Here is a 26,537-nt window from a genome sequence, read left to right as displayed (position 1 = left end):
GACATCTTTGAACCTCGGAACAAATCTTTTTGTACCACCCATTTTAAAGGGTGTTTTTCTTTTTTCTTACAATAAATCACATGAAAAGTTGGAAAACAACAACAAATTGAAAATAAAATCTCAGTTTAATCCTCCCTCTAGTACCAGGATGGCTGAGGTATTAGCGTTTGAACAGAAAATGGCAAAAGAAGTGGGTGAGCTGAAAAACACAATGCACAGAGTTTTCATAATTTCAAGTGATGAGAAAAAGGCACTAGTGGAATTATCTGAAACATCACAGGTTGTAATAAAACCACCTGACACAGGAGGAGCCATCAAGGAGATGCCTCTAGAAATGTACAGAAAAAAAGGTCTAGGATTGGTGGGAATCTTCAATGCAAGGGGTATTCTAAATAGTTAAACTAACCTCATTGAGGAGGAATTATCTTTATAAATTGCATCGGGCCTTCTTCTCTCCTAATAGGCTCCCCAAGATGAGGCGAGGAAGCGTTATGTGCAAAATGTGGCTTGTCAGGTGCTTCTGATACTCATATGTTTTTCGATTGCCCAGGGGTGTTCTGTTTTTGGCGGGAAGTGTGTATAGCTCTTTCTGCTATTATTCTGCAAAATGTTTGTCCAACCCCATCGTTAGTTATTTTTTTGGTTCAGGAAGGGGATGAAATAATTAATAAAGATATTAGTACAATATTGTTCTATGTAATACTCTTGGCTGGGAGGGAGATTTGCAGGAAGTGGATGGTTTCTTCCTCCCCTTCGTATATAGACTGGCTTAATGCTTTGATGGCTACCTCAAGATTGGATGTGGGAACGAGTCAATTAAATAAGGAAAAGACAATAAAGATCTGGTCAAGTTTATGGAACTGGAAGGACACTGCAGTATAAGGTACTCTGTATTTATTAATAATTTGTGTCCTGTGATTGGGAACTTAGTTACTCTTGTGTCATGAACATCGACTCTGGTCGAGGTCTGAATGAGAGCTCGGTTTTCCCTGGCATCAGTTATCTCCATATATGGTGAACATTGTATGGGCAATATGGAGTGGTTTAAAGGCCAGAGGTGTATGAGGACAAAAATTAAATGCATAGGATTAATGGGGGACATCAGAAATAAGAAACTGATTATGGGCCCCACACAAGATATTAAGGAAGACTTCTCATCTGTGGTAAAACCAGCAGAAGAGAAACATTGGATAACCAAATAGGAGGCAGACTTTCTGTTTGAAAGTGGCCCTTAAGTTCTGTACTTTTATATCCAACCTAAAATGCACAAAGTAAAAGTGCCACCTGCAGGCCGGCCAATTGTAGCTGGGATAAATTCTGCATTAGAGATCTTATCCACGTTTGCAGACCATTTTCTGAGACCCTCTAGTAATGACTATGCCATCAGACAAGAGAGACCAAAAAGATATCCTTAACATCTTAGGAGGGTACATTTTTCAACCCCCATACACCGCTCCTGATGACTCTGACCTAATGATCTCAATGAGCTTTTAAAGTAGGAGAGTTTCCATCCCAAATCTATTCACAAGAATCTTTCAGTTGGACAGTTTTTGACACTACAACACAACTGTACAGATAATCAGGACTATACTCACCATGTGCATCAATTAACCGAAAAAGTACCAAAAAAAAGAGTGCCCTTTAAGAATAATTAAAAGGGCATCTAAGAGTGTACAATGGTCCAAGAGACTCACTGATGCAAACATCTCATAAACCAACCACAGACCTCATCTGTGTACCAACATATGGGATTCATTCCAATGCAATACAGAAAATTAAGCATTAGAGAACCTTAACCTCAAGACAAATGAACTTCACAAAACCAATGCTCTTCTTCAGCCAAGGAACGTCTCTAAAGATGAGCTAGTACACATACTAGAAAACATAAATTAAGAATACTCTCATCACTACATGTAGTAGAACAATCTTGCTGCGGACACTGCAATGTTTATAGATACAGCAACTTGATCTTGGGATGCATACCACGTGGATCCTCAGACATTTCAAACTGTGACACCCTTGTGGCCTTAGATATGTAGGTAAAGACTAGAATCAATGAACACAAGTACAATAAAGTGTAGGAAGACAGCCACAAAACAAGATATAATACTTCTTGGAAAAAATATAATTCTGAGGAAGACCTTGAATGGACTGTCATCAAACAGATATCAATCAATACATTAAACATTGAAGAAAAAAAAAAGTTTATGTAGAACAAGGGTGAATTTACCATTTGAGGACATGAAATATAGGCTTCAAGGATGAAGTGAGGTGGACACTACATTGACCATCATGTTCTTGCTACTCTGGAATCCCCTTTTTATCTTAATTATGGAATAGATATACAAGCCTTCAACATCCCTTATCTTAAAACACCCTCTTATGAAATCAAAAGCTGTTCAAATGACTGCTTTTTCTCAAAGTGGTCTTAATAAGGTCTGTTCACCTGATTTTGGGGGTGCAGCTCTGTAATTATGTCTTTTTCAGATTATGTGTAGAAAAGGGTTTTTGGTTTACAACCTATTGTCAAATGTTTCACTTGAAATTTCTACACAGATCCGTGGATTAATTCAGGATCCCACATCTTGTATGTGACTTCCCCTCCTTTGAAATCCATTCCTTATCATTCTAGGTGCTGCAAACTCACGTGCTACACAAATACTTCAAAAGACCCATATTTACATGTCTACCTCTTAATGAACTAGGTGTATATATGTATGAATGGAAAGAGATTTTAGATATTTGGGCTTTCTGCATAGTCCATATGACTTCCAATTTTGGTTCTCTTTACCAATGTAATAAATTCCCCCAGCACCATGAGCAAAGAATTATTTACTTAGGTTTGTTATCTCCATTACCATGCCTTTCCTACTTCAGATGGTGAAGCCGATGCGCAAAACGCTGGTTGTACATGCCTACGTATGCATACTTGTGGTTTGTTATTTGAGATCATGGTATAATAAGGACAACTTGAAATACTTTCCAAGGCAAATATACATTTGGTAAGGATAGTAATCCTCCCCTAGATAGGCAGATTTTTCTTTAATTATATACCTTTTCACTAGGGGATCCCAGAACAATGAACATTTAAACAAGATGCATTGTCAGTATTAATCTGTTTTCCCTTATCACTTTCTACTTTTCTATGTCCATTGGCAAATCCACTTGGATCAGTTTAGATTTAAATAACTACCTTTCTTGAAACTATTTTATGTGAGGTCATTTATCCACACCATTTACAGTCTTGTGGTCTAAACACTACCTTTTGTGTTTTACTACAACTGTATTGTTATAAGCCACTTGGTCTTTCATTAAACACATTTCTCATACTCTTCTACGATACACCTAGTATGCCACTCTGACCCATGAAGCTCAGCTGTATCCCTCAATAGTGTAAGCAGCTGTGGATTATATGTGACATTATTAAAAACATTTGCATGTAAATACACTGTATTACAGTAACTGTTGATATACAATGAATCACTCACTCCTAGTAGAGATCTTCAAAGTCCACGAGTAAGACGAGTATGCTGAGAGTTGTATACCTTTGTTCCGGGAACAAAAAATACAACAGGCTATAATTTTGAGTGGTTGTTTCAGATGTTTTTATTCTGCATTAATTCAGCATAGGTGTGCGCTCTTACAGGGCCCATTACTGAGTGACAGGCAGGTATGAGAGCCTTGTGCCACATTTTGCATGCTATGCTCTCACTAGTTAGGTAGTGAGTTCTGCAGCCCTGAAGACAGCTAACCGTTCTTGTTCTAAACATGTTGGCACTTATTTGTGGTTAGGAAGAACATTGATTTCACCTCCATACTACACATTGTTTGCTGTTAACAAACACTAAGGGCATCTTTAAATAAAGAAATACTCTTTGGGTATAAGGTATTTTTTAATTGAATAACTGGGCCTCTGTTGATGCCCAGAAACAAAATACCAAAGAACTCCCAGGTTTAATTGAGCCCACTGGAGTAGTACTAGCTTATTCCAGTGTGGGGGAATCACCAAGGATGTAGTATGCCATGGTAAGTTATGGGTGAGCCAACCTCTCAAACACCTCTTTGAGCCCGTAGGTAAGGAGGTTTTTCCACCTGGGAAAATAAATATTTTGTCCCCAAGTCCCTAGTATACCCAAGCACCTTATGTGTATTCAATGTATAGACAGGAGGATGTACCTGGGTATGTTTCATTTTACTCTCGCCTGGCGACCGCATGTCACCTGCAAATAGTTGTGAACAAAGAGATCAGGCCCTTCAGAAGCATAATTTTTGTGTTTCTGCCTCTGCTTCATTTGCTGCAAAGGAATCAGTGAAATTGGCAGAAAAGAATAAAGCCATTGACTGAGTAATCAATCATAATGGGATTTCCAAACTGACTAAAGCACCAGGTCCAGGACTATCTTGAAGGGAGCCTTTCTTGTGTTATTTTTTTTGTATCACAACTTGTTAGTCCACAGACAGTAAGAACACCTTCAGACCCACATTAATTGGTCTAGGTTTTAGGAAACTGAAGCAATGCAGTCTCTCTTTAACAAGGCTCTCACCATATGCTCTCCCAGATGGGCATCCCATCAGGCCACATGCGACAATCATAATAGTTTGTGAAGGAAAATACTGATGACAGGTAAAACACTGTAGCAGGATGGACCAATTGTATCACCCGAGAGCAGGGGTCTTCAAACTGGGGGGTGGGTCCCCCAGGGAGGCTTCAAGTTATCCCAAAAGAAGACTTAGGCAGATAGAAGTGCTTTGTTTTAAGCAGAAAAATATTTATTGCAATTTTTAATCTTTATCTGTAAAAATCAGTAAAAACTTCAAACTGGGAGTCTTAATTATGAACGATGCAAATGCCTAAAGCGTTTGCGCTTAAGAGAGACCTGATTGGATATGCTTATTAAGTCATTGTACCCCGAAGAAGTTGGCACATCTGTATATTCAGGTTATCTCCCTCATAAGAACGAACTTGGACTGGGGACTGTGACTGACTACAGGTAATTTACCTGCATACTCCGAGAGGAGACATACAGCTGTCTGGACGCTTTGCAATGGTCCTTTGTTGAGTGAAAAGCTTGTCATTCAGATATGGGTAAAGAGAAATCTGTTTCACCAAGTGTGCCACTAGCACAGCGATGTACCTTGACAAAAGTGTGAAGGGCAACTTTCAGGCAAACATGGGATAAATGTATACTTGGTATGACTTTCACCATCACAAATTTGAATTAAAGTATTTTCTTGCAATTTGGATGTGGAAACATCAAATAAATCCACAGAACACACAAAAGCACCCAAGTGGAAAGATCTGGGGAGAGTTAACATGACAAACGTCTGTCTGCATTGCTGAAAATACAGCTATCCAGAGAGTCCATAATTTATGCTTACAATGATTCTTTTAAAACACAGGACAGTGAATAGTTCTAGTAAGACTGGACACTTTTGGGTGGTAGTTCCCCAAACGTATTGACTTCACCCCTCCTGTTTTGCTAAAATCATTTTTTGCTAGTTTTAGGACTATTAACACTTCACCACTGCAAACCAGTGCTAACATGTTTGTGCTCTCTCCATTAAACATGGTAAAATTGATATTTAATTGGCACATTTAATTTACTTACACGACCTTAGTAAAGTGGTACTACAGGTACCCAGTGCCTGTAAATTAAATACTACCAGTAGGTCAGCAACACTTAACCTGTGCCACTCATTTAAGTAGGCCCTTAAAGCATGTCTCAGGCCTGCATGTCTCGACCTATCAAAATAAACCTTTTGCAGGCCTAAACCTCCCTGTTTAATACAGACATGTAACCCCAGGGTAGGCCCTAAACAGCCTACGGGGCAGGAGTGCAGTGTATTTAAAAGTTAGAGATGTACTTTCAAGTTGTCTGGTAGTGAAAAACTCAATTTGTTTTTCACTTCTTGGGGCTACTTCTCCCATAGGATTACATTGAATTAACTTATACATAATAAGTGATATATTTTGTTTGAAAGCAGGGACTAACCTCACGATTGGTGATCTCTGGAATTGCAATTGAAATACCTCTCTAATGCTAAAGTCGGATTTTATGTCACTATTCTGAAAATCTCACTTTTTGAAAGGTAGCATTTTCCTGTCGTAACCATTCGGTGACTGCAGCCTTTTTTCCTGGGCCATATGACTAGCTGTAGATGTCTTTTGTGTATTCATCCCAGACAGCATCAGAATAGAGGATCTAAATGTTGGCAGGATGGGCCATCTATCGCAGGATGGTGGGGATGTTAACTACAACACTTCAAAGGCACTGGCGCAGCTCACACACACAAAAACTTCACACTAGCCTATTATAACACCAGACAATACAGGGTCAGAAGGCAGAAAATTCCAGACACTTCTGTAGGGGGAAAAGTCTAGAAGCTTCTCCCACTTCAATGGTGGCACCAAGTACAGCAAGCCTTTCCAATGCAATAGGTCTTGCATTTGCTCGAGTTAGAGCTATTGGCGATGGAAATGCATAACTTGACTTTTCTTGCCACATAAATTGGTCAACCCTGCTGCATAAGTTGGTGCTCTCTGCCACATAATTCCAGTGTCCCTGCATTTAACTAAAGCACTTCCATTTACTGTCTTCCGCTATCTGCAGCAAAAAATGAAATATTGCAATTATTATATTTTTAATATTACTTTGGGGGCCCTCCACTTAGTGTGGGGACTCAGATGATCTAGCTAGAAAGAGCAGGTCGTGCGGGGAGTTATGGGCAAAAATGTTTTAACCTAGTGTGGAGACCCAGAGATGCTCTAGACAGCGAGTTGTGCTCATCATTTTGATGATGGTCCCATTGCCCTACAACCACCACATTGAGTCATGGGCAAAATCTTTTCTAAAAGGAATGCCCCACAAAGCATTATGGGGCGATTTTCCGAAGTGCAGCAAATATTGTAGTATCTCGATTGCAATGCTCAGAATAGCCCCTATAGAACACCATAATAAAAATAGCATCCCTAAGAAACATTGTCATGTAATCATATAGTCAGATCCTAGAGGGCATAACGAGATGAAAACAAAATGGCAAAAAGTAATGCAGTTTAACCCAAATAGCCCCTAGAGAGCATAGAGCCTTACACATTTACAAGCCGAGCAGGCCTACTGCAATACTTACAAACAAGGCCCTTGAACCACAAACTACTCCAAGGTGTATAACAAAGGTTCCAGCCATGAGAGAGATTAAAAAGACAAGGTATGGTGGGAGAGGGGACTACTTTGCCCTCCCCCCCAACCTATGCAGGGGACAGATGACCTAGATAGAAAGTGCCGTGTTAAACGATTTGGTGGTGGTGCTTCCATTGTTGTAGGACCACCATAAGCTGAGTTGTAGGTATGTTTTGAAAAAGAAATGCCCTGCATTATGAGGCGAGTTTCCTGGATGCAGTGAATATTGTAGTATCAGCTCTCCCACTGTGCTGGGACAGACGCTTTGATGATTGTGTTTATTTTTGTTGTAAATGCTCCAGTTTGTATATTTGTCAACTGCTAAACTTGCAAAGTGGTCCTCATGTAAAGCTCTCCTCTGATGGAGGTCGCACTATATGAAACTTCAGTGCTCCTCCAATTAAGTTTGCGCTATTTGAACCTTAAAAAAAAAAAAAAAATAGAATTACTAAATTAAAAAGAACCACCCTCCAACTTGCAGACACCACAAAGTAACAGCGGGATGCCCAAAACAAGGAAGAGGAACAAACATCATACAGCCATGCAGAGTAAAGCAGCAAGGCAAAAGAGAAAAAATAGTGCGTCTCACTAAGGTATCTGGCCAATGGTGCAATAATCCATGTCATAGGGTCAGTCCGCAAGGAGTAATAAAGCAGCTTCAAGACTGGACAAATGTAAAGCATTTACCTACGAAATCAAGGGAAGTGTGAAAGGCAGGCCCATGAATGAAAGTGATTAGCATGAGATGGGTGTGGTTAAAGCCCACAAAAGTAGACTACAACAGGTCGAAGCCAAGCTTGACCTAAACATTTGAACCCTCAGACCCACTCATCAGTACAGTTCTGGAACTGTGGATACTGCAGGATGCCCTGCTGCTTGAAGCATGCCCTGCTTACTGACAAAGAAGCCTGGACCTGCTCCTTTCCTCCCAGTCTGAAGAGACTCCAAGGGTCCAAAAAAAAACACGTCTTGCTCTGAGCTACAGGGACACAAGAAGATTCAGAGGCTACTCATCTGCCCAGCTGACCTGCTGCAACTGGACCTGCAGCTGGACCTGCCGGAGCCCTGATCGCCTCTGCTGGTATGAGTTCCTGATCCCTAAGTGGTGCCTCCCAAGTCCTGGACCCTTGATGTGGCACAAGTTTAGCTCCTCCTGCAAGAAAGAGAGAAATTCTGGGCTTCTCACAACCATGAACAGGACTGTTTGCAGCAAGATCTTGCAGCCAATGTGAAGCTGGAGTGGAATCAATTTTTCACCCTACAACGACCGCCAACAACTACCAGCAATGCGAGAGCTGCACTTCATGCATCGGCAGCCAACGGTGACCACCAATGCGAATCTCCAGCAACAACCATCCATAGCACCCAAGAGGATCCCTGCCCTACAGAATGACCATCCTCCTCCACTGCAAATGGAACTCTCTGCACTAGACTCCTAAAGGTAACTGTTTCAGGAGAACTAGACTGGTCTCTGTATCTGGCCCACGCTCCTTCACAGTCAGCTTGAACTTGCGACTTTTACCTGGTCTCGCATGACCAGATAATTACGAGTGTTAAGCACAGCTTAATTTATTGACTATTTGTGCTTCAGCAACACAGAGATTATGGTTATTGCTTGGGAAGGGCTCACACCTCTCTCCAAAAACAACCCAATTTCCCAGTCATGTGTGTTCTTCTGCACCACATGGGTTGGTTTAAAAGCTGTTTCTACAGATTTACTGATGCTTCATATATGAATTTGATACAGTTTTCAGAGTAACAAAGTAGTGTTGTGCTGAAATGAAGCGAATATCCATTTTGCACAATACTTAGCAGCAATTAGTAGCTGGTCATTTTTCATCACTCTTTGAGATGATGTGCAATATTTTCACCCACCAGTGTTATGTGGAGATTGGAGTGAGATTTGTCATTGTATGGGAATTGGGGAGCTCATCTCAGTCTCAAGCACACGTTTGGACTCTTCCGTTCCTTATAAGGGGTGTATTGACGACTGATGAGGTTCAACCCTGGGTTGTTGAGTGTGTCTTCTGCCTGCACTGATATCCACTGAAATGTTCAAACAGACCAAAAGCTTTAAGAATTGCAGCATCACTAAAACACTGTATGTACCCTCATCACATGACAGTGTAATTTAGCTGAGAATGAGAAAGGAAGGCAAACAATTTGATATTACACATCATGCCTGTGGGACCTCAAAACATTCATCCTGCTAGCTTTGGCATCCCATCATTGAGACCTGTCCTATCTGTCTGTAGCCACCCAGTGCTGTTCTGTTTCAAAGAGGATACTCTCTTAGTTGGTGCTGTTTTCGAATTGTGCCAAAACAACCCATCGAGTTCCTTTAGCAAGAAGGACCAATGGTGCAGGTCGTAGCAAAACAACGTTTTGAACCATACTTATGGTCCCCTGCTGTGACTAAATTTGTTTTGTATCCTCAGGTGGACCGGAACCCTCTTAATAAGAAAGATTATTACGGTAGTGTTTGTGGCATGATATGAATGATTAAATAACCAGCCATCCTTTCCCAAAATGATATTCATAGGGGCATACTGACCCGGACAAAACCCACTGAATTTGGGTATGTGGCAGAAACAAGTTGATCACACTTGAGAAAAAACGAGTAATATTAACACCAACTAGCCCATTTCCCCCAGTTTTTAAACTTGTCAGGCAGACCCTGAATAAATATTGATTTGGGCAACACTTAAGCGATCTTAAAGATCCCCCACCCTTTTTCATTAAAAGTGAGCGAGAGTTCAAAGAAGAAAAAGGTATTTCCCATATATCCAGTAGGCCTACCCTAGATGACTCAAAGTTGACTCTACTGTGACAATAGTCTGTGATGGTCAAGTCTGCAGAGTGGAACAATGACCTGAACACTAAATTTGAGGCCAAAGATCCTCATAGAATATCTTGTCTGCACTTGTTGAAAGTTTTTTGACTACCCTCTGGATATTCTATCGCAGAGATCTATCAGAACTACCCAAGACAGCTGTAGGACTAGCTGCTTTTACAACTGTAGCAATTATGCCACATACCTTCTGTCCTACAATGTACAATATTTTGTTGCCAGATGGCATGAGGTTTCAAACACAAACTTGTCTAGTGCTTTCTGCCCACAAATTACATAGTTCTCCAGCAGACACAAATCTTTAATCGTTGTCATGGCTTGAGTGAGGAACACTTCTTTCTTAAGTTCGGAAAAGCTGGGAACCAAAAAAAGTCTTTAGAAAATCTGTGGTTGTAGAATCTTCATTAGGACAAATGATTATACACAGATTCTGTCAGGGAAATACTAAGCTTTGCTCTACCCGTGCAAACAGATCAAGAACTGTGATGTTGTCTCCAGGGGAGATCCTTGAAGGTGTGACAGTGTTCTACGCAGGTGTTCAAGACTGTCATCATCTGCATCCATTCTGAAAGATGATTAAGCCAGGATCCTCCCTTCTTTTAAGAGATGTGGCTGGCTGTTTTGGTATGGCCATGAACCTTGTAGGAGAGTTCGGAGGGAGCTGGAGAAGAAGGGAGTCTTCAAAGGGTCCTCACCTCACTATCTGAGATGGATGACCTCAAGTCATCTCAGGTAAAACCATAATCAGACCAATGTGACGATGAGCTGTGCGATGTTGAATGATGAGGCCTCTAATGACGTGATATCAAGTGGCACACAAGTCAAGTGCCTAAGTGCTTATTTAATTCTTAATATCATTTGGAGGACCTTGATGCGAGTACCTTCAACATCGACCAGAGTTTCAGAGGTGCCACAAATGTCAATGTTCCTTTGACACTCTGTGAATGATATTCAATGGCAATGCTTGGGGGTTAATGGCAATGAGTTGTATCTTTTTTTTATGGAAACAAACCATTACAAATACACGTTCTGATGGACCTAAATTTTCCATTGTGGTTGATTTTTATTAACGTAACTGATGTAATCATACCATGCTCATTTTATTTGTGAACAATGATTTCTACTTCAGAAGATCTAAGAGATCTCTTGAAATACTGTGTGCAGTACAGACTTATTTATTCACTGTTGTTTACGATCTAGCATTGTTTAAATGTTTCACTTAAATACAAAAAAGGTATTCAAGGTTAAATATTAACCTGGGTGAAAGGTTACATACATCGCATTGTTTTGCGGGAGGCCCTGGCAGTGCAACAAATGAAATAAAACATTTCTTTTTAGAATCCGTTTTTAGCCTCATGGATGGGAATCATGTTACAAACTGAATGGTAGCCTGATTTGAGAGTAATGTGTTTTGATTATTAATGCACGCACACACACTTATCAAAAAAGTAACCCAATGTGGTATCAAGATTAGGAGTAAGTTAATGCTCAATCCAAACAAGTTGATTAATCTTACTTGGTCATTTTTTAAATTATAAATATATATTTCTCCAGAACAGTATTGTGTTACGTAATACTTTATTTCCAGTCAGTGTTATGCTGCTACTTTTTCAGGAAAATTAAAACACCACTGCAATAGGTTTAAAATAGGGCAAACTACATGTCATACTACAAAGGTAGTACTCAAACAGGGGCAGTTTATTTTTCTTTCATGTGAATGCACATTAAGCTAAACAAATATTTGCAAAAAAACAATTTGATAACCAAGCCTAAGACCTGTTCCCTGCACACATTTAAAAACGTCATTAAAACTGCCCTTGTAGTCAGTTCATAACTTGTCATTCTAATTTTCTCAGTTGTTGTTGCGTTGTCCTGTTATACCGTCCCCCATGCACTAGAGCAAAGAGTAGCTATGTATGGAGACATTTATATACATTACACGTTTCCACACTTTCAGAAACGACTGCATAAAACATACTTCTGGTTATTGGAAAAAAACAAAAGAAAAACAATCTTAATTGCTGACTTATTTTCCTTAGGATGATTACTGCTAATATTTTAAGTGTGATCCAGTGCAACAGATTAGCAGCTAGAGATTTTAAAAAAGGATGGCGGAGAGGGACTATCATATCCACAAACTAAATATATAAGAAAAGGGTACTGTGCAAACACCCAACAAGTTACTAAAGCCCATTAACCTCAATTAGTTTTTATCTGGCTTTTTTTTTTTTTTATGAAATCATTACACTACTTAGTTTTATGTAAAAACTGGTAAGCACCAACAGAAATCTATTACTTTACAACACTAAGGAGCAGAACACTTCAGAACCTTATGAAACAGTCAAACAAAATCCTTGAAGGAGCGCATTTAAGACTTTATTTTATTCAGTAAACTGGGTTATTTACACAATGGGTTTCGGAAGCTGGCTGCGTATTTACATTTTGATTAAAAGAAATTCACCAGAGACAATACTGAACTTTATATAGTTATACACAAATTTGCTGAACTGATTGAACCATCTGTATCCTTACCTGTATCAGGAACACCAAGTGCAACAAGGGAACAGTATCCTAGACACTGTTTTAATACATCACAGAGGTCCAGTAATACTCTGGGAATTCTGTTGCAAATACCAACAAGTAAAGAAAAAAAAAAAAACTTTAAAAAAAAATACAAAAAAAAAAAAACTAAAAAAAGGGTCGAGTTTTGTACAATAATCAGAGTTATGTAAAAGGTCGTGCGGGGAGTTATGGGCAAAAATGTTTTAACCTAGTGTGGAGACCCAGAGATGCTCTAGACAGCGAGTTGTGCTCATCATTTTGATGATGGTCCCATTGCCCTACAACCACCACATTGAGTCATGGGCAAAATCTTTTCTAAAAGGAATGCCCCACAAAGCATTATGGGGCGATTTTCCGAAGTGCAGCAAATATTGTAGTATCTCGATTGCAATGCTCAGAATAGCCCCTATAGAACACCATAATAAAAATAGCATCCCTAAGAAACATTGTCATGTAATCATATAGTCAGATCCTAGAGGGCATAACGAGATGAAAACAAAATGGCAAAAAGTAATGCAGTTTAACCCAAATAGCCCCTAGAGAGCATAGAGCCTTACACATTTACAAGCCGAGCAGGCCTACTGCAATACTTACAAACAAGGCCCTTGAACCACAAACTACTCCAAGGTGTATAACAAAGGTTCCAGCCATGAGAGAGATTAAAAAGACAAGGTATGGTGGGAGAGGGGACTACTTTGCCCTCCCCCCCAACCTATGCAGGGGACAGATGACCTAGATAGAAAGTGCCGTGTTAAACGATTTGGTGGTGGTGCTTCCATTGTTGTAGGACCACCATAAGCTGAGTTGTAGGTATGTTTTGAAAAAGAAATGCCCTGCATTATGAGGCGAGTTTCCTGGATGCAGTGAATATTGTAGTATCAGCTCTCCCACTGTGCTGGGACAGACGCTTTGATGATTGTGTTTATTTTTGTTGTAAATGCTCCAGTTTGTATATTTGTCAACTGCTAAACTTGCAAAGTGGTCCTCATGTAAAGCTCTCCTCTGATGGAGGTCGCACTATATGAAACTTCAGTGCTCCTCCAATTAAGTTTGCGCTATTTGAACCTTAAAAAAAAAAAAAAAATAGAATTACTAAATTAAAAAGAACCACCCTCCAACTTGCAGACACCACAAAGTAACAGCGGGATGCCCAAAACAAGGAAGAGGAACAAACATCATACAGCCATGCAGAGTAAAGCAGCAAGGCAAAAGAGAAAAAATAGTGCGTCTCACTAAGGTATCTGGCCAATGGTGCAATAATCCATGTCATAGGGTCAGTCCGCAAGGAGTAATAAAGCAGCTTCAAGACTGGACAAATGTAAAGCATTTACCTACGAAATCAAGGGAAGTGTGAAAGGCAGGCCCATGAATGAAAGTGATTAGCATGAGATGGGTGTGGTTAAAGCCCACAAAAGTAGACTACAACAGGTCGAAGCCAAGCTTGACCTAAAAATTTGAACCCTCAGACCCACTCATCAGTACAGTTCTGGAACTGTGGATACTGCAGGATGCCCTGCTGCTTGAAGCATGCCCTGCTTACTGACAAAGAAGCCTGGACCTGCTCCTTTCCTCCCAGTCTGAAGAGACTCCAAGGGTCCAAAAAAAAACACGTCTTGCTCTGAGCTACAGGGACACAAGAAGATTCAGAGGCTACTCATCTGCCCAGCTGACCTGCTGCAACTGGACCTGCAGCTGGACCTGCCGGAGCCCTGATCGCCTCTGCTGGTATGAGTTCCTGATCCCTAAGTGGTGCCTCCCAAGTCCTGGACCCTTGATGTGGCACAAGTTTAGCTCCTCCTGCAAGAAAGAGAGAAATTCTGGGCTTCTCACAACCATGAACAGGACTGTTTGCAGCAAGATCTTGCAGCCAATGTGAAGCTGGAGTGGAATCAATTTTTCACCCTACAACGACCGCCAACAACTACCAGCAATGCGAGAGCTGCACTTCATGCATCGGCAGCCAACGGTGACCACCAATGCGAATCTCCAGCAACAACCATCCATAGCACCCAAGAGGATCCCTGCCCTACAGAATGACCATCCTCCTCCACTGCAAATGGAACTCTCTGCACTAGACTCCTAAAGGTAACTGTTTCAGGAGAACTAGACTGGTCTCTGTATCTGGCCCACGCTCCTTCACAGTCAGCTTGAACTTGCGACTTTTACCTGGTCTCGCATGACCAGATAATTACGAGTGTTAAGCACAGCTTAATTTATTGACTATTTGTGCTTCAGCAACACAGAGATTATGGTTATTGCTTGGGAAGGGCTCACACCTCTCTCCAAAAACAACCCAATTTCCCAGTCATGTGTGTTCTTCTGCACCACATGGGTTGGTTTAAAAGCTGTTTCTACAGATTTACTGATGCTTCATATATGAATTTGATACAGTTTTCAGAGTAACAAAGTAGTGTTGTGCTGAAATGAAGCGAATATCCATTTTGCACAATACTTAGCAGCAATTAGTAGCTGGTCATTTTTCATCACTCTTTGAGATGATGTGCAATATTTTCCCCCACCAGTGTTATGTGGAGATTGGAGTGAGATTTGTCATTGTATGGGAATTGGGGAGCTCATCTCAGTCTCAAGCACACGTTTGGACTCTTCCGTTCCTTATAAGGGGTGTATTGACGACTGATGAGGTTCAACCCTGGGTTGTTGAGTGTGTCTTCTGCCTGCACTGATATCCACTGAAATGTTCAAACAGACCAAAAGCTTTAAGAATTGCAGCATCACTAAAACACTGTATGTACCCTCATCACATGACAGTGTAATTTAGCTGAGAATGAGAAAGGAAGGCAAACAATTTGATATTACACATCATGCCTGTGGGACCTCAAAACATTCATCCTGCTAGCTTTGGCATCCCATCATTGAGACCTGTCCTATCTGTCTGTAGCCACCCAGTGCTGTTCTGTTTCAAAGAGGATACTCTCTTAGTTGGTGCTGTTTTCGAATTGTGCCAAAACAACCCATCGAGTTCCTTTAGCAAGAAGGACCAATGGTGCAGGTCGTAGCAAAACAACGTTTTGAACCATACTTATGGTCCCCTGCTGTGACTAAATTTGTTTTGTATCCTCAGGTGGACCGGAACCCTCTTAATAAGAAAGATTATTACGGTAGTGTTTGTGGCATGATATGAATGATTAAATAACCAGCCATCCTTTCCCAAAATGATATTCATAGGGGCATACTGACCCGGACAAAACCCACTGAATTTGGGTATGTGGCAGAAACAAGTTGATCACACTTGAGAAAAAACGAGTAATATTAACACCAACTAGCCCATTTCCCCCAGTTTTTAAACTTGTCAGGCAGACCCTGAATAAATATTGATTTGGGCAACACTTAAGCGATCTTAAAGATCCCCCACCCTTTTTCATTAAAAGTGAGCGAGAGTTCAAAGAAGAAAAAGGTATTTCCCATATATCCAGTAGGCCTACCCTAGATGACTCAAAGTTGACTCTACTGTGACAATAGTCTGTGATGGTCAAGTCTGCAGAGTGGAACAATGACCTGAACACTAAATTTGAGGCCAAAGATCCTCATAGAATATCTTGTCTGCACTTGTTGAAAGTTTTTTGACTACCCTCTGGATATTCTATCGCAGAGATCTATCAGAACTACCCAAGACAGCTGTAGGACTAGCTGCTTTTACAACTGTAGCAATTATGCCACATACCTTCTGTCCTACAATGTACAATATTTTGTTGCCAGATGGCATGAGGTTTCAAACACAAACTTGTCTAGTGCTTTCTGCCCACAAATTACATAGTTCTCCAGCAGACACAAATCTTTAATCGTTGTCATGGCTTGAGTGAGGAACACTTCTTTCTTAAGTTCGGAAAAGCTGGGAACCAAAAAAAGTCTTTAGAAAATCTGTGGTTGTAGAATCTTCATTAGGACAAATGATTATACACAGATTCTGTCAGGGAAATACTAAGCTTTGCTCTACCCGTGCAAACAGATCAAGAACTGTGATGTTGTCTCCAGGGGAGATCCTTGAAGGTGTGACAGTGTTCTACGCAGGTGTTCAAGACTGTCATCATCTGCATCCATTCTGAAAGATGATTAAGCCAGGATCCTCCCTTCTTTTAAGAGATGTGGCTGGCTGTTTTGGTATGGCCATGAACCTTGTAGGAGAGTTCGGAGGGAGCTGGAGAAGAAGGGAGTCTTCAAAGGGTCCTCACCTCACTATCTGAGATGGATGACCTCAAGTCATCTCAGGTAAAACCATAATCAGACCAATGTGACGATGAGCTGTGCGATGTTGAATGATGAGGCCTCTAATGACGTGATATCAAGTGGCACACAAGTCAAGTGCCTAAGTGCTTATTTAATTCTTAATATCATTTGGAGGACCTTGATGCGAGTACCTTCAACATCGACCAGAGTTTCAGAGGTGCCACAAATGTCAATGTTCCTTTGACACTCTGTGAATGATATTCAATGGCAATGCTTGGGGGTTAATGGCAATGAGTTGTATCTTTTTTTTATGGAAACAAACCATTACAAATACACGTTCTGATGGACCTAAATTTTCCATTGTGGTTGATTTTTATTAACGTAACTGATGTAATCATACCATGCTCATTTTATTTGTGAACAATGATTTCTACTTCAGAAGATCTAAGAGATCTCTTGAAATACTGTGTGCAGTACAGACTTATTTATTCACTGTTGTTTACGATCTAGCATTGTTTAAATGTTTCACTTAAATACAAAAAAGGTATTCAAGGTTAAATATTAACCTGGGTGAAAGGTTACATACATCGCATTGTTTTGCGGGAGGCCCTGGCAGTGCAACAAATGAAATAAAACATTTCTTTTTAGAATCCGTTTTTAGCCTCATGGATGGGAATCATGTTACAAACTGAATGGTAGCCTGATTTGAGAGTAATGTGTTTTGATTATTAATGCACGCACACACACTTATCAAAAAAGTAACCCAATGTGGTATCAAGATTAGGAGTAAGTTAATGCTCAATCCAAACAAGTTGATTAATCTTACTTGGTCATTTTTTAAATTATAAATATATATTTCTCCAGAACAGTATTGTGTTACGTAATACTTTATTTCCAGTCAGTGTTATGCTGCTACTTTTTCAGGAAAATTAAAACACCACTGCAATAGGTTTAAAATAGGGCAAACTACATGTCATACTACAAAGGTAGTACTCAAACAGGGGCAGTTTATTTTTCTTTCATGTGAATGCACATTAAGCTAAACAAATATTTGCAAAAAAACAATTTGATAACCAAGCCTAAGACCTGTTCCCTGCACACATTTAAAAACGTCATTAAAACTGCCCTTGTAGTCAGTTCATAACTTGTCATTCTAATTTTCTCAGTTGTTGTTGCGTTGTCCTGTTATACCGTCCCCCATGCACTAGAGCAAAGAGTAGCTATGTATGGAGACATTTATATACATTACACGTTTCCACACTTTCAGAAACGACTGCATAAAACATACTTCTGGTTATTGGAAAAAAACAAAAGAAAAACAATCTTAATTGCTGACTTATTTTCCTTAGGATGATTACTGCTAATATTTTAAGTGTGATCCAGTGCAACAGATTAGCAGCTAGAGATTTTAAAAAAGGATGGCGGAGAGGGACTATCATATCCACAAACTAAATATATAAGAAAAGGGTACTGTGCAAACACCCAACAAGTTACTAAAGCCCATTAACCTCAATTAGTTTTTATCTGGCTTTTTTTTTTTTTTATGAAATCATTACACTACTTAGTTTTATGTAAAAACTGGTAAGCACCAACAGAAATCTATTACTTTACAACACTAAGGAGCAGAACACTTCAGAACCTTATGAAACAGTCAAACAAAATCCTTGAAGGAGCGCATTTAAGACTTTATTTTATTCAGTAAACTGGGTTATTTACACAATGGGTTTCGGAAGCTGGCTGCGTATTTACATTTTGATTAAAAGAAATTCACCAGAGACAATACTGAACTTTATATAGTTATACACAAATTTGCTGAACTGATTGAACCATCTGTATCCTTACCTGTATCAGGAACACCAAGTGCAACAAGGGAACAGTATCCTAGACACTGTTTTAATACATCACAGAGGTCCAGTAATACTCTGGGAATTCTGTTGCAAATACCAACAAGTAAAGAAAAAAAAAAAACTTTAAAAAAAAATACAAAAAAAAAAAAACTAAAAAAAGGGTCGAGTTTTGTACAATAATCAGAGTTATGTAAAACTCTGACATACACTGGGTCACTTAAAAACCTTATCAGATCATATGGTGCATCTGGTGACCTAATCCTTACAGATCCCTTCCGGAATCAAAACGGAGCAAATACATTATTCTCTAAAAGACACTGATCTGATAAGGATTTGACCTAATAGAACTCAATTTAAAAGGAAAACAAGTTAAGAAATTCAGAGCACAGCCCCTATTAGAACAAACTAACTTTCCACTTTCAAAAACAACAAAAAAAAGTCAAAAGAAACAAAAAAATCACTTCAACATGAAGCTACCATACAAAGTTTTTTTTTCCTTAAAAAGTTCTGTGTATATTTAATCAGGAGTTTTTAATGAAAATGACAGTTTTGGTCGCGACTTTCCCTTTCCCAGGATTATTTTTTGCTCTTCCTTTTGTTGACGCTGCCTCTCCTGTTCAAGTTTCATCCTCTCCTCGTGAATTTTCCTTTGTTCCTCAACAATTTTTAATTGCTCTTCAGCCTGCACATAAACACATACAATTGTATTAATACAAATTTAAAAAGCTTTTCTTTATCTTGTAGCGAATAGTACTGTTATCTTATTCAACAAATGCAATTTACTGCTGAGGATGCTGACACACAAGTACTATTTCTCTTTTTAGAACACAACACTATGGATAGGGACTTCTATGGTTAAGGGCTCTTGGATTTTTTCATTATTTGTCTAGGCGTTGCCTATTGGTTTACTTCAATAATGGAAGTGTCCAGAAGAAAATGGACATCTTGTATCCAATGCAGATGTGCAGGGAATGCCATCACGACTCTGCCATGGCATATGCAAGGGAAACATTATGAGTGGACAGACTGCAAGTTTTGACAAGGGAGCCAGTGAAAAACTCAAAAGGGAGAAAAAGCAAGCCTAAAGATCGAAAGAGGCAGAAAAGAACAGGCTTGCAATGGGGAAATCAGTCTGTTTCTCATTTGAATCTTTGTGCTTCAAGCCTACAGAACAAAATCCACAAATACCTTTTCACTGTAAGCAAATACATCTTCAGCTAAGAATATTCCACACACCATGCAAATCAGAAGGCCCACTAATAGAACTTCATTAAATATCAAAGGAATGACCTGCTTGCTTTCAAATGTTGACAAGTTTCAAATTAAAGAATTAAAGATTTTTTTGTATTAGGAATATCCCAATGTATGTACTCTGCATAAACTGACAATCTTAAAGTTCGAGTTCTGGAATCAATGGTCCCTTTCCAAAATTGACCGCCTACAGTCAGTCCCCTGCCAGCCATCTCCCAAACCGATGAATGTTTTTATGTTGCACGAGACAGCTTAACCCTCCATAACTTTCTTGCGAGCATAAGTAGGCTTTCACACGTGTTGAAGGATTACATAGTAACATAGTTTCAATGTTAAACCAAACACTTAACCTTTTCTGTGTATTATTCCACTAATCAACACACCACAAAGACGTAATGTCAGATGCAAAACAAAAAATTTAAACCATTTTCATGTTTCTAGCACAGGTTTACCTTCTTGTCTCTTTTGAACTTTGGACTTGTTATATTCTATTTTATACGGTGTCTTATATTCGAGCAGGTGCCCTTTTCTATGTAGATAATCAGAACTTCCATAAAGAAGTAGCCAAACTAGGAATGGTGGTTTTGTTTGGTTAACACTTGGCCTTCAGTCAAAAACGTTCTCATTTAGCATTGTTAAACTACTATCCTTTAGCAAAATGGCTAGACTAGGGGCATCATTATGAGTTAGGCGGAAGGTTTAGGCTGTGCGCCGAACTTCCGACGGGGAGGTTGCCGCCATAGTGGCTACCTCTCGCCAGGCCCACTAAGAGTTTCACGCAAGGCCAGTGGGCGGAAGCCTGAGTTTTTGCCCACTTGCCTAGCAGGAAACACCATATAGTATAGTCTTCAGCTTGTAATGGAGGCAGCAGCAGTGCTGTACAATGCAGGGTGCACCAGCACCCTCACAATGTTCACTGCCTGCAAAACAGACAGTGAACACTGCGATGGTGCTGGCCAGTGGGATCCCTGCATCTGTTCTCCACCAGCCTTTTCATGGCAGTATTACCACGATGAAATCGCTGGCAGAGAACGAAGTTGTATTCACCAGGGCAGAGCTGCCCTGGTTGATAAGGACCGCCGCACCTGCCAGAATCTCTGATCTTGATGATGCTGGAAGCCTGACCGCAGCACCAACATCGTGGTCATAATGTGGCACTCAGAACGCCGCACTGGCAGCAGTCCGACTGCCACCGAGAGTCTGGTGTTTTTGCATATGTAAATGTATATTCTGAATAACAGATTTCTCATTGCAAATGTTCCATAAAGGTGTGACTTGTAAAAGTATTTTGAAAATCAGACAAATTTCAGCTGATTCAACCTTGCTGTTAGATCTGTGTGGAAAGTCAGGCTGCTTTGTCATTTCATTTGCTGGTCATCGGTCTTTATGGAGAGGCCTGCCCTAGGCAGTGTTTTTGTGGTGCTATACTCCTGACACCTCTAAATAGTTGTCCTGATCAAATTACAATGGATATTCAAAGCATAGCCTGAAATGCAGCAAGGCGCTACTATTTAATACAGGACAAGGCCAGTTTACTGGTGTTTTTTGCCACATATGATTATTTACACTTGAGCTAATTTAGGTCTGCAATTAAAAGATGGGGGAATACTATTCTTTCAAACTACTTGATTTATAATTTATTTTCTAGAAGCATTTCCAATACTCTTCACTTAAAAGATGGCAGAAGTTGTGAAAAATGAAAAAATAATCAAAACAGGATGGTAACATTTTAGTTCAAGGCTATAAAGCAAACAAAGTGAGCATTCTGCAAGCCCTTCTATAAATACTCTATTGTTTATAACAAAATGGAACTATTATCAGTACAGGACTACAGAATACCAGCATTCCCACAAGCCTGTTTTAAATAAGTCCACACTGGGCTTACATTCTTTGTACAACTTCAGTTTACATTTAAATTTCGCTACTTCATCATTATTTGAATCCTGTATTTTGGATGTATATCTGAACCACCCGAATGTTTGAGCAGTAACATTGATATGGAGTACAAACGTGGAAAAACTGGTCGGTGGGACTCCAATATAACAATTAGGATACGTTAAATTACAGTACCAAATATAACTTTTCTAAAATCTAAAAACTGCAAATGGTTCCTGTTAGACGTTTCATCCTTGGCGTGGTCTCCCTTAAGTTTTTACCTCGGTTTCCCAGGTTGTTGAAGTGTGCTGGACTCTGTTTTTGCTGTTTTTGTTACTCTGGGCACTTTGCCACTGCTAACCAGTGCTAAAGTGCAAGTGCTCCCATACAAAATGTGTAAGTAATTGGTTCATCCATGATTGGCATATATAATTTATTAGTAAGTCCCTAGTACAGTGCACTACAGATGCCCTGGGCCTATAAATCAAATGCTACTAGTGGGCCTGCAGCACTGGTTGTGCCAACCACATTAGTAGCTCTGTAAACATGGCTCAAACCGGCCACTGCAGTGTCTGTGTGTGCAGTTTTAAACTGTAAATTCGACTTGGCAAGCATACCCACTTGCCAGGCCTAAACCTTCCCTTTTCTTATATGTCAGACACCCCTAATGTAGGCCCTAGGTAGCCCCAAGGGCAGGGTGCAGTGTATGGTTAAGGTAGGACATATAGTAATGTGTTTTATATGTCCCAACAGTGAAATATAGCTAAATTTGTTTTTCACTGTTGCAAGGCCTGTGCCTCTCATAGGTTAACATGGGGGCTACCTTTAAATATGATTAAAGTGTAGATTCCCTTTGGGAGCAGATAGACATGTGGAGTTTGGGGTCTCTGAGCTCAAATTAAAAATACATCTTTAAGTAAAGTTGATTTTAAGATTGTGCGTTTGAAAATGCCACTTTTAGAAAGTAAGCATTTGCTTGCTTAAACCATTTCTGTGACTCTGCCTGTTTGTGGATTCCCTGTCTGGGTCACTTTGACAGTTGGGCTGGTTGCACCTCTCACTAGACAGTGACACAAAGGGAGCTGGGGTGTATGTAGCCGGCATATCCTGATGAGCCATGTGTGCTAGGAGGGAGGGAAGGAAGGAAGGAGTGGTCACTCACACCTCAAAGGGCTGTGCCTGCCCTCACACAATGCAGTCTCCAACCCCGTGATGTGTGTGTCTGGGGCCTGGCCTGGGCAAGGCAGGATTTCTCAAACAAGAGACTTTTCTTTGAAGTAAGCCTACTTCAAAGGGCAACATGGGTATAAGAAGGGCACCCAAACCACAGACTTTAGAACACTTCTGGAAACCAAGAGGAACCTCTGCCTGGAAAAGAGCTGAAGAGCTGAGGAAGAAGAGCTGCCCTGCCTGTCACTGTGCTTTGTGGAGCCCTCTTGCAGTTGCTACTTCTGCCTGTGCTAGAGGACAAAGACTGGACTTTGTGTGCCTTCCTTCCTGTGAAGAACTCTCCAAGGGCTTGATTTAGAGCTTGCTTCCTGTTATTTGAAGTCTCAGGAACAGCAAAGACTTCTCTCTGCCAGCACCTGGGGCCTCTGCTGAGACTCCTACTCTTCAAAGTGGTGCCATCCAGTTCCTGGCACCTCAAAATGAGAAGCTGGCAGCCCAAGTGTGAGAAATCCACGCACCGACCACCGTGCGGGGGAAAGATTGACGCAACTCTGATCTGCGGCTGAAAATCACCTGCAGCGCGACTGAAAGATCGACACACGCGGCTGGAGAAACGACACACGGCATCACTGACAGACTGGTCAGATCACAACTCGCGCTGCGTGGTTTTCGGATCATCGTGCGAGAGGAGAGGAGTTCTGCTGCAAACATCGCTGGGCGTGTAAAAACGACACAAGGCCTGCCCGGACCCGAGAGTGGTTTGAATCGACGCATTGCTCTCCTGCAGAGAGAAGAAACAACGCACGCCGACTTGACTGAAGGAGAAAAGACGCAAGGTCTTGCTCGTGAATGATAGACGCATCGCAAGCCCCTTTTTACGCACTCGCCTGTGCGGGGTTATAATTGACGCACCCAGGTACTTTTTCACGCTAGCAGTGTTAGCGTTGTGTTTAAAATTACATGAAGACTCTTTTTGATTTTTCATTGATATCTTGACTTGTGTAGTATAGATTTTTATTCTTTTGGTCTAGTTTTGTTTAGATAAATATTTTCATTTTGTAGTGTTTTCATTAAGTTACTATGTGTGTTGGTACAAATACTTTACACCTAGCACTCTGAAGTTAAGCCTGCTGCTCGTGCCAAGCTACCAAGAGGAGTGAGTTTTTCTTCAAAAGAGAGAAAGGAAGAACTAGTGAAAATCAACAAAACATAATCAGAAACTAAGAACACCAACGGTCAACTGTTTTACACAGAACATCTTGGGATTTTCAGCCCTAACAGATCACGAGCCATGGCAGAACAATTCTGGTAGCGTATGGAACAAGTGCCATCCAGGTACTTCCCTAAGTGCCATTGTAAGTTTGCACAGAAAGATAGACATTAAGTGTGCAGCGAGTTTCAACCCAAAACACTCAGAATAGGAGAAAAGCAGAGGTGGGTGCCTATGCCATGGCACAGAAGCAGGAAGAAACCCCAGGGGAAAGGCGCTGTAGGACGAAGACTATGCATGAAGGGCACAGTGGCAAGATTCTGACACTGAGGTGGTAGACACTCAAAGGGGAAGGGCACCGAAGAAGTGATCTCTGAAAGACACCCATGTTTAGCTTGAAGGTGACAGACAGGCACATACACACACACACACCCTACCACACACATCGCCCCACGCCTCTACCCCAAAAGGGGACAGAGGAAGACATCGTCCCCGCTGAAAACGAATTTACAGTTGGAGCTGAGGAAAAAGGTTTTTAATGAGTTAAAAAAATAATAATAATAATAATAATAATAATAATAATCTTGTGGCCAAAATAGGGGCCTTAAAAGTAAAAAAAAAAAAAAAAAAAAAAAAAAAAAAAAAAGAGCTGCTTAACTCTTTAAGGGATTTCAGGATCCCACACCAGCATCCAAAAGAAACATCTGCCTTCGAAATTGAAGACAAATTAGACTAAAGCCCCTACCAGGTGTTGTTTGAGGCCAACACTTTGGAGGATTGGCAGGATGCAGACTCACTGGTGAAAGATGAGGATACATACCTTTTGATGCTATCATCCCCAGACAACACCTGTGTACAGCGTGGTGGTGGAACAGCGGCAGACCCCTAAGGCATCAAACCTGAGGAAGGACAAGGTGAGTGAGCCTACTCAAAACCCTACTGTATAAGTGTTCCATTACCTCCATTGTACGCAAGCGTGCCAACTCGCTGGTACTGGTGGGCCCACCGCCCGATAGGGAAAGCTGGTGTGCTTACGGTGGGCTGGAAAATGGAGAGGTCAGCCACAGTCCAGTTAAGGATTGCTAACTCAATCACCCTCCTGAATAGATATGCCCGCCTGCAGTGGTAAGGGACAGAAAGTCTCCTACAACTTCCCAGAGCAATACCAATAGACAGGGAAGGCGCTTGTTGAGGAGGGCAGGACAGTCTGCAGTACCTATGTGAGCCCTAGACGTGGCGGACACTGCCAGTAGGCAAATGTGCGCGCACACCACGCTCAGGAGGCAGGCCTGGTCATGGGTATCTGGGTTAAAGCAAGAAGTGCAGGCGGCTGAGCTGAATTTGCAGTTAGCAGGGGTTCCTTCTTTGGATTGGCAGTCAGAGTGCCTTTAGCAAATGAAAGACTGAGGCAGCCAAATCTATGGGTGCACTATAATTCGGGGAAGCAACCAACCCACGAAGGAGAGTAGGTGTACAAGGAGGTTTACAGCCATCAAACTCCCAAACATACTTCACCACACAGGCTAGCAAGGGAACATCACCACATTGGCAATACGCTGGACAACAAAGGCAGCCCTTTTTTGGCAGGGGATGTAGAAAAGGCAGCAACACCATGACTCCTCAGAGCACCCTCCTTTGAACTCAACACCTTTAGGGGAAGAATCGGAGAGTTCCTCGGGGAATTACAGACCATCACCTGCGACAAATGGATACTCAACATAATCGGACACCGATATTGCCTATAACTTTAACACTTAAAAACGAAGCTTCACACCTGATACAGGAAAGAACTATAGAAAAGGTTCTGCTATCCGGTAAGGGCCAAGCCTTATTCTTGGTGCCAAAACCAGATATGACCCCCAACGCCCAAGTTCTGAAAAGATACATTAACGTTTCAGATGACAACATTGAGAGGTCATCCAACTCATCAGAAAGGGGACTGCCTGACAACAATATACCTCAAGTACACGATCCTACATGTGCCAATGAGCAAGACACAAGAAGTTCCCCAAGCCTCACTACCAGTTCATAGTGTTGCCCTTCACAATAAAATCGGCACTGATGGTGTTAAAAAAAAATGTTTGACTGCTGCGGCAGCACACCTAAGAAAGGGGAACCACTTCTAGCTCTGCCTGGACGGCTGGTTCGTAGAGGCAAAATTGTACCAGCAATGCAGAGACAACACAAGCAAGATCATGCAAACTCTGCATTAATTTTGCTTCTTCATCCACCTGAAAAAGTCATCCACAGCATCCGAAAGGGAAAATATTTCTAGGAGCCATACTAGACTCGAAACGGTAGTGAGCGTTCCCTATACAGAGAAAGGTCAGACAGTGGCACTAGAATTTCAAGACTACTCGAAGAGACAAGCTCTGAAGGGAGGACAATGTGAAAACTCCTGGGCAAGA

General features: G+C 40.9%; 1 protein-coding gene across 1 annotated transcript in view; it reads right to left on the bottom strand.

Annotated features, from left to right (window-relative positions):
- Positions 1–18,440: 18,440 nt before the first annotated feature.
- ARGLU1 (arginine and glutamate rich 1) overlaps positions 18,441–26,537 on the bottom strand; it is a 112,392-nt gene continuing 104,295 nt past the window's right edge. Inside the window, exon 4 of the mRNA XM_069204261.1 lies at positions 18,441–19,305. Within this exon, the coding sequence (XP_069060362.1) occupies positions 19,141–19,305 (165 nt within the window). The 3' untranslated portion in view covers positions 18,441–19,140. The remainder of the gene's footprint in view (positions 19,306–26,537) is intronic.

This window comes from Pleurodeles waltl, chromosome 8 (genome assembly GCF_031143425.1).
Source record: "Pleurodeles waltl isolate 20211129_DDA chromosome 8, aPleWal1.hap1.20221129, whole genome shotgun sequence".
Classification (NCBI taxonomy): domain Eukaryota; kingdom Metazoa; phylum Chordata; class Amphibia; order Caudata; family Salamandridae; genus Pleurodeles; species Pleurodeles waltl.
The sequence above is the reverse complement of the archived record's forward strand: the minus strand, read 5'-3'. Positions and strand labels throughout refer to the sequence as shown.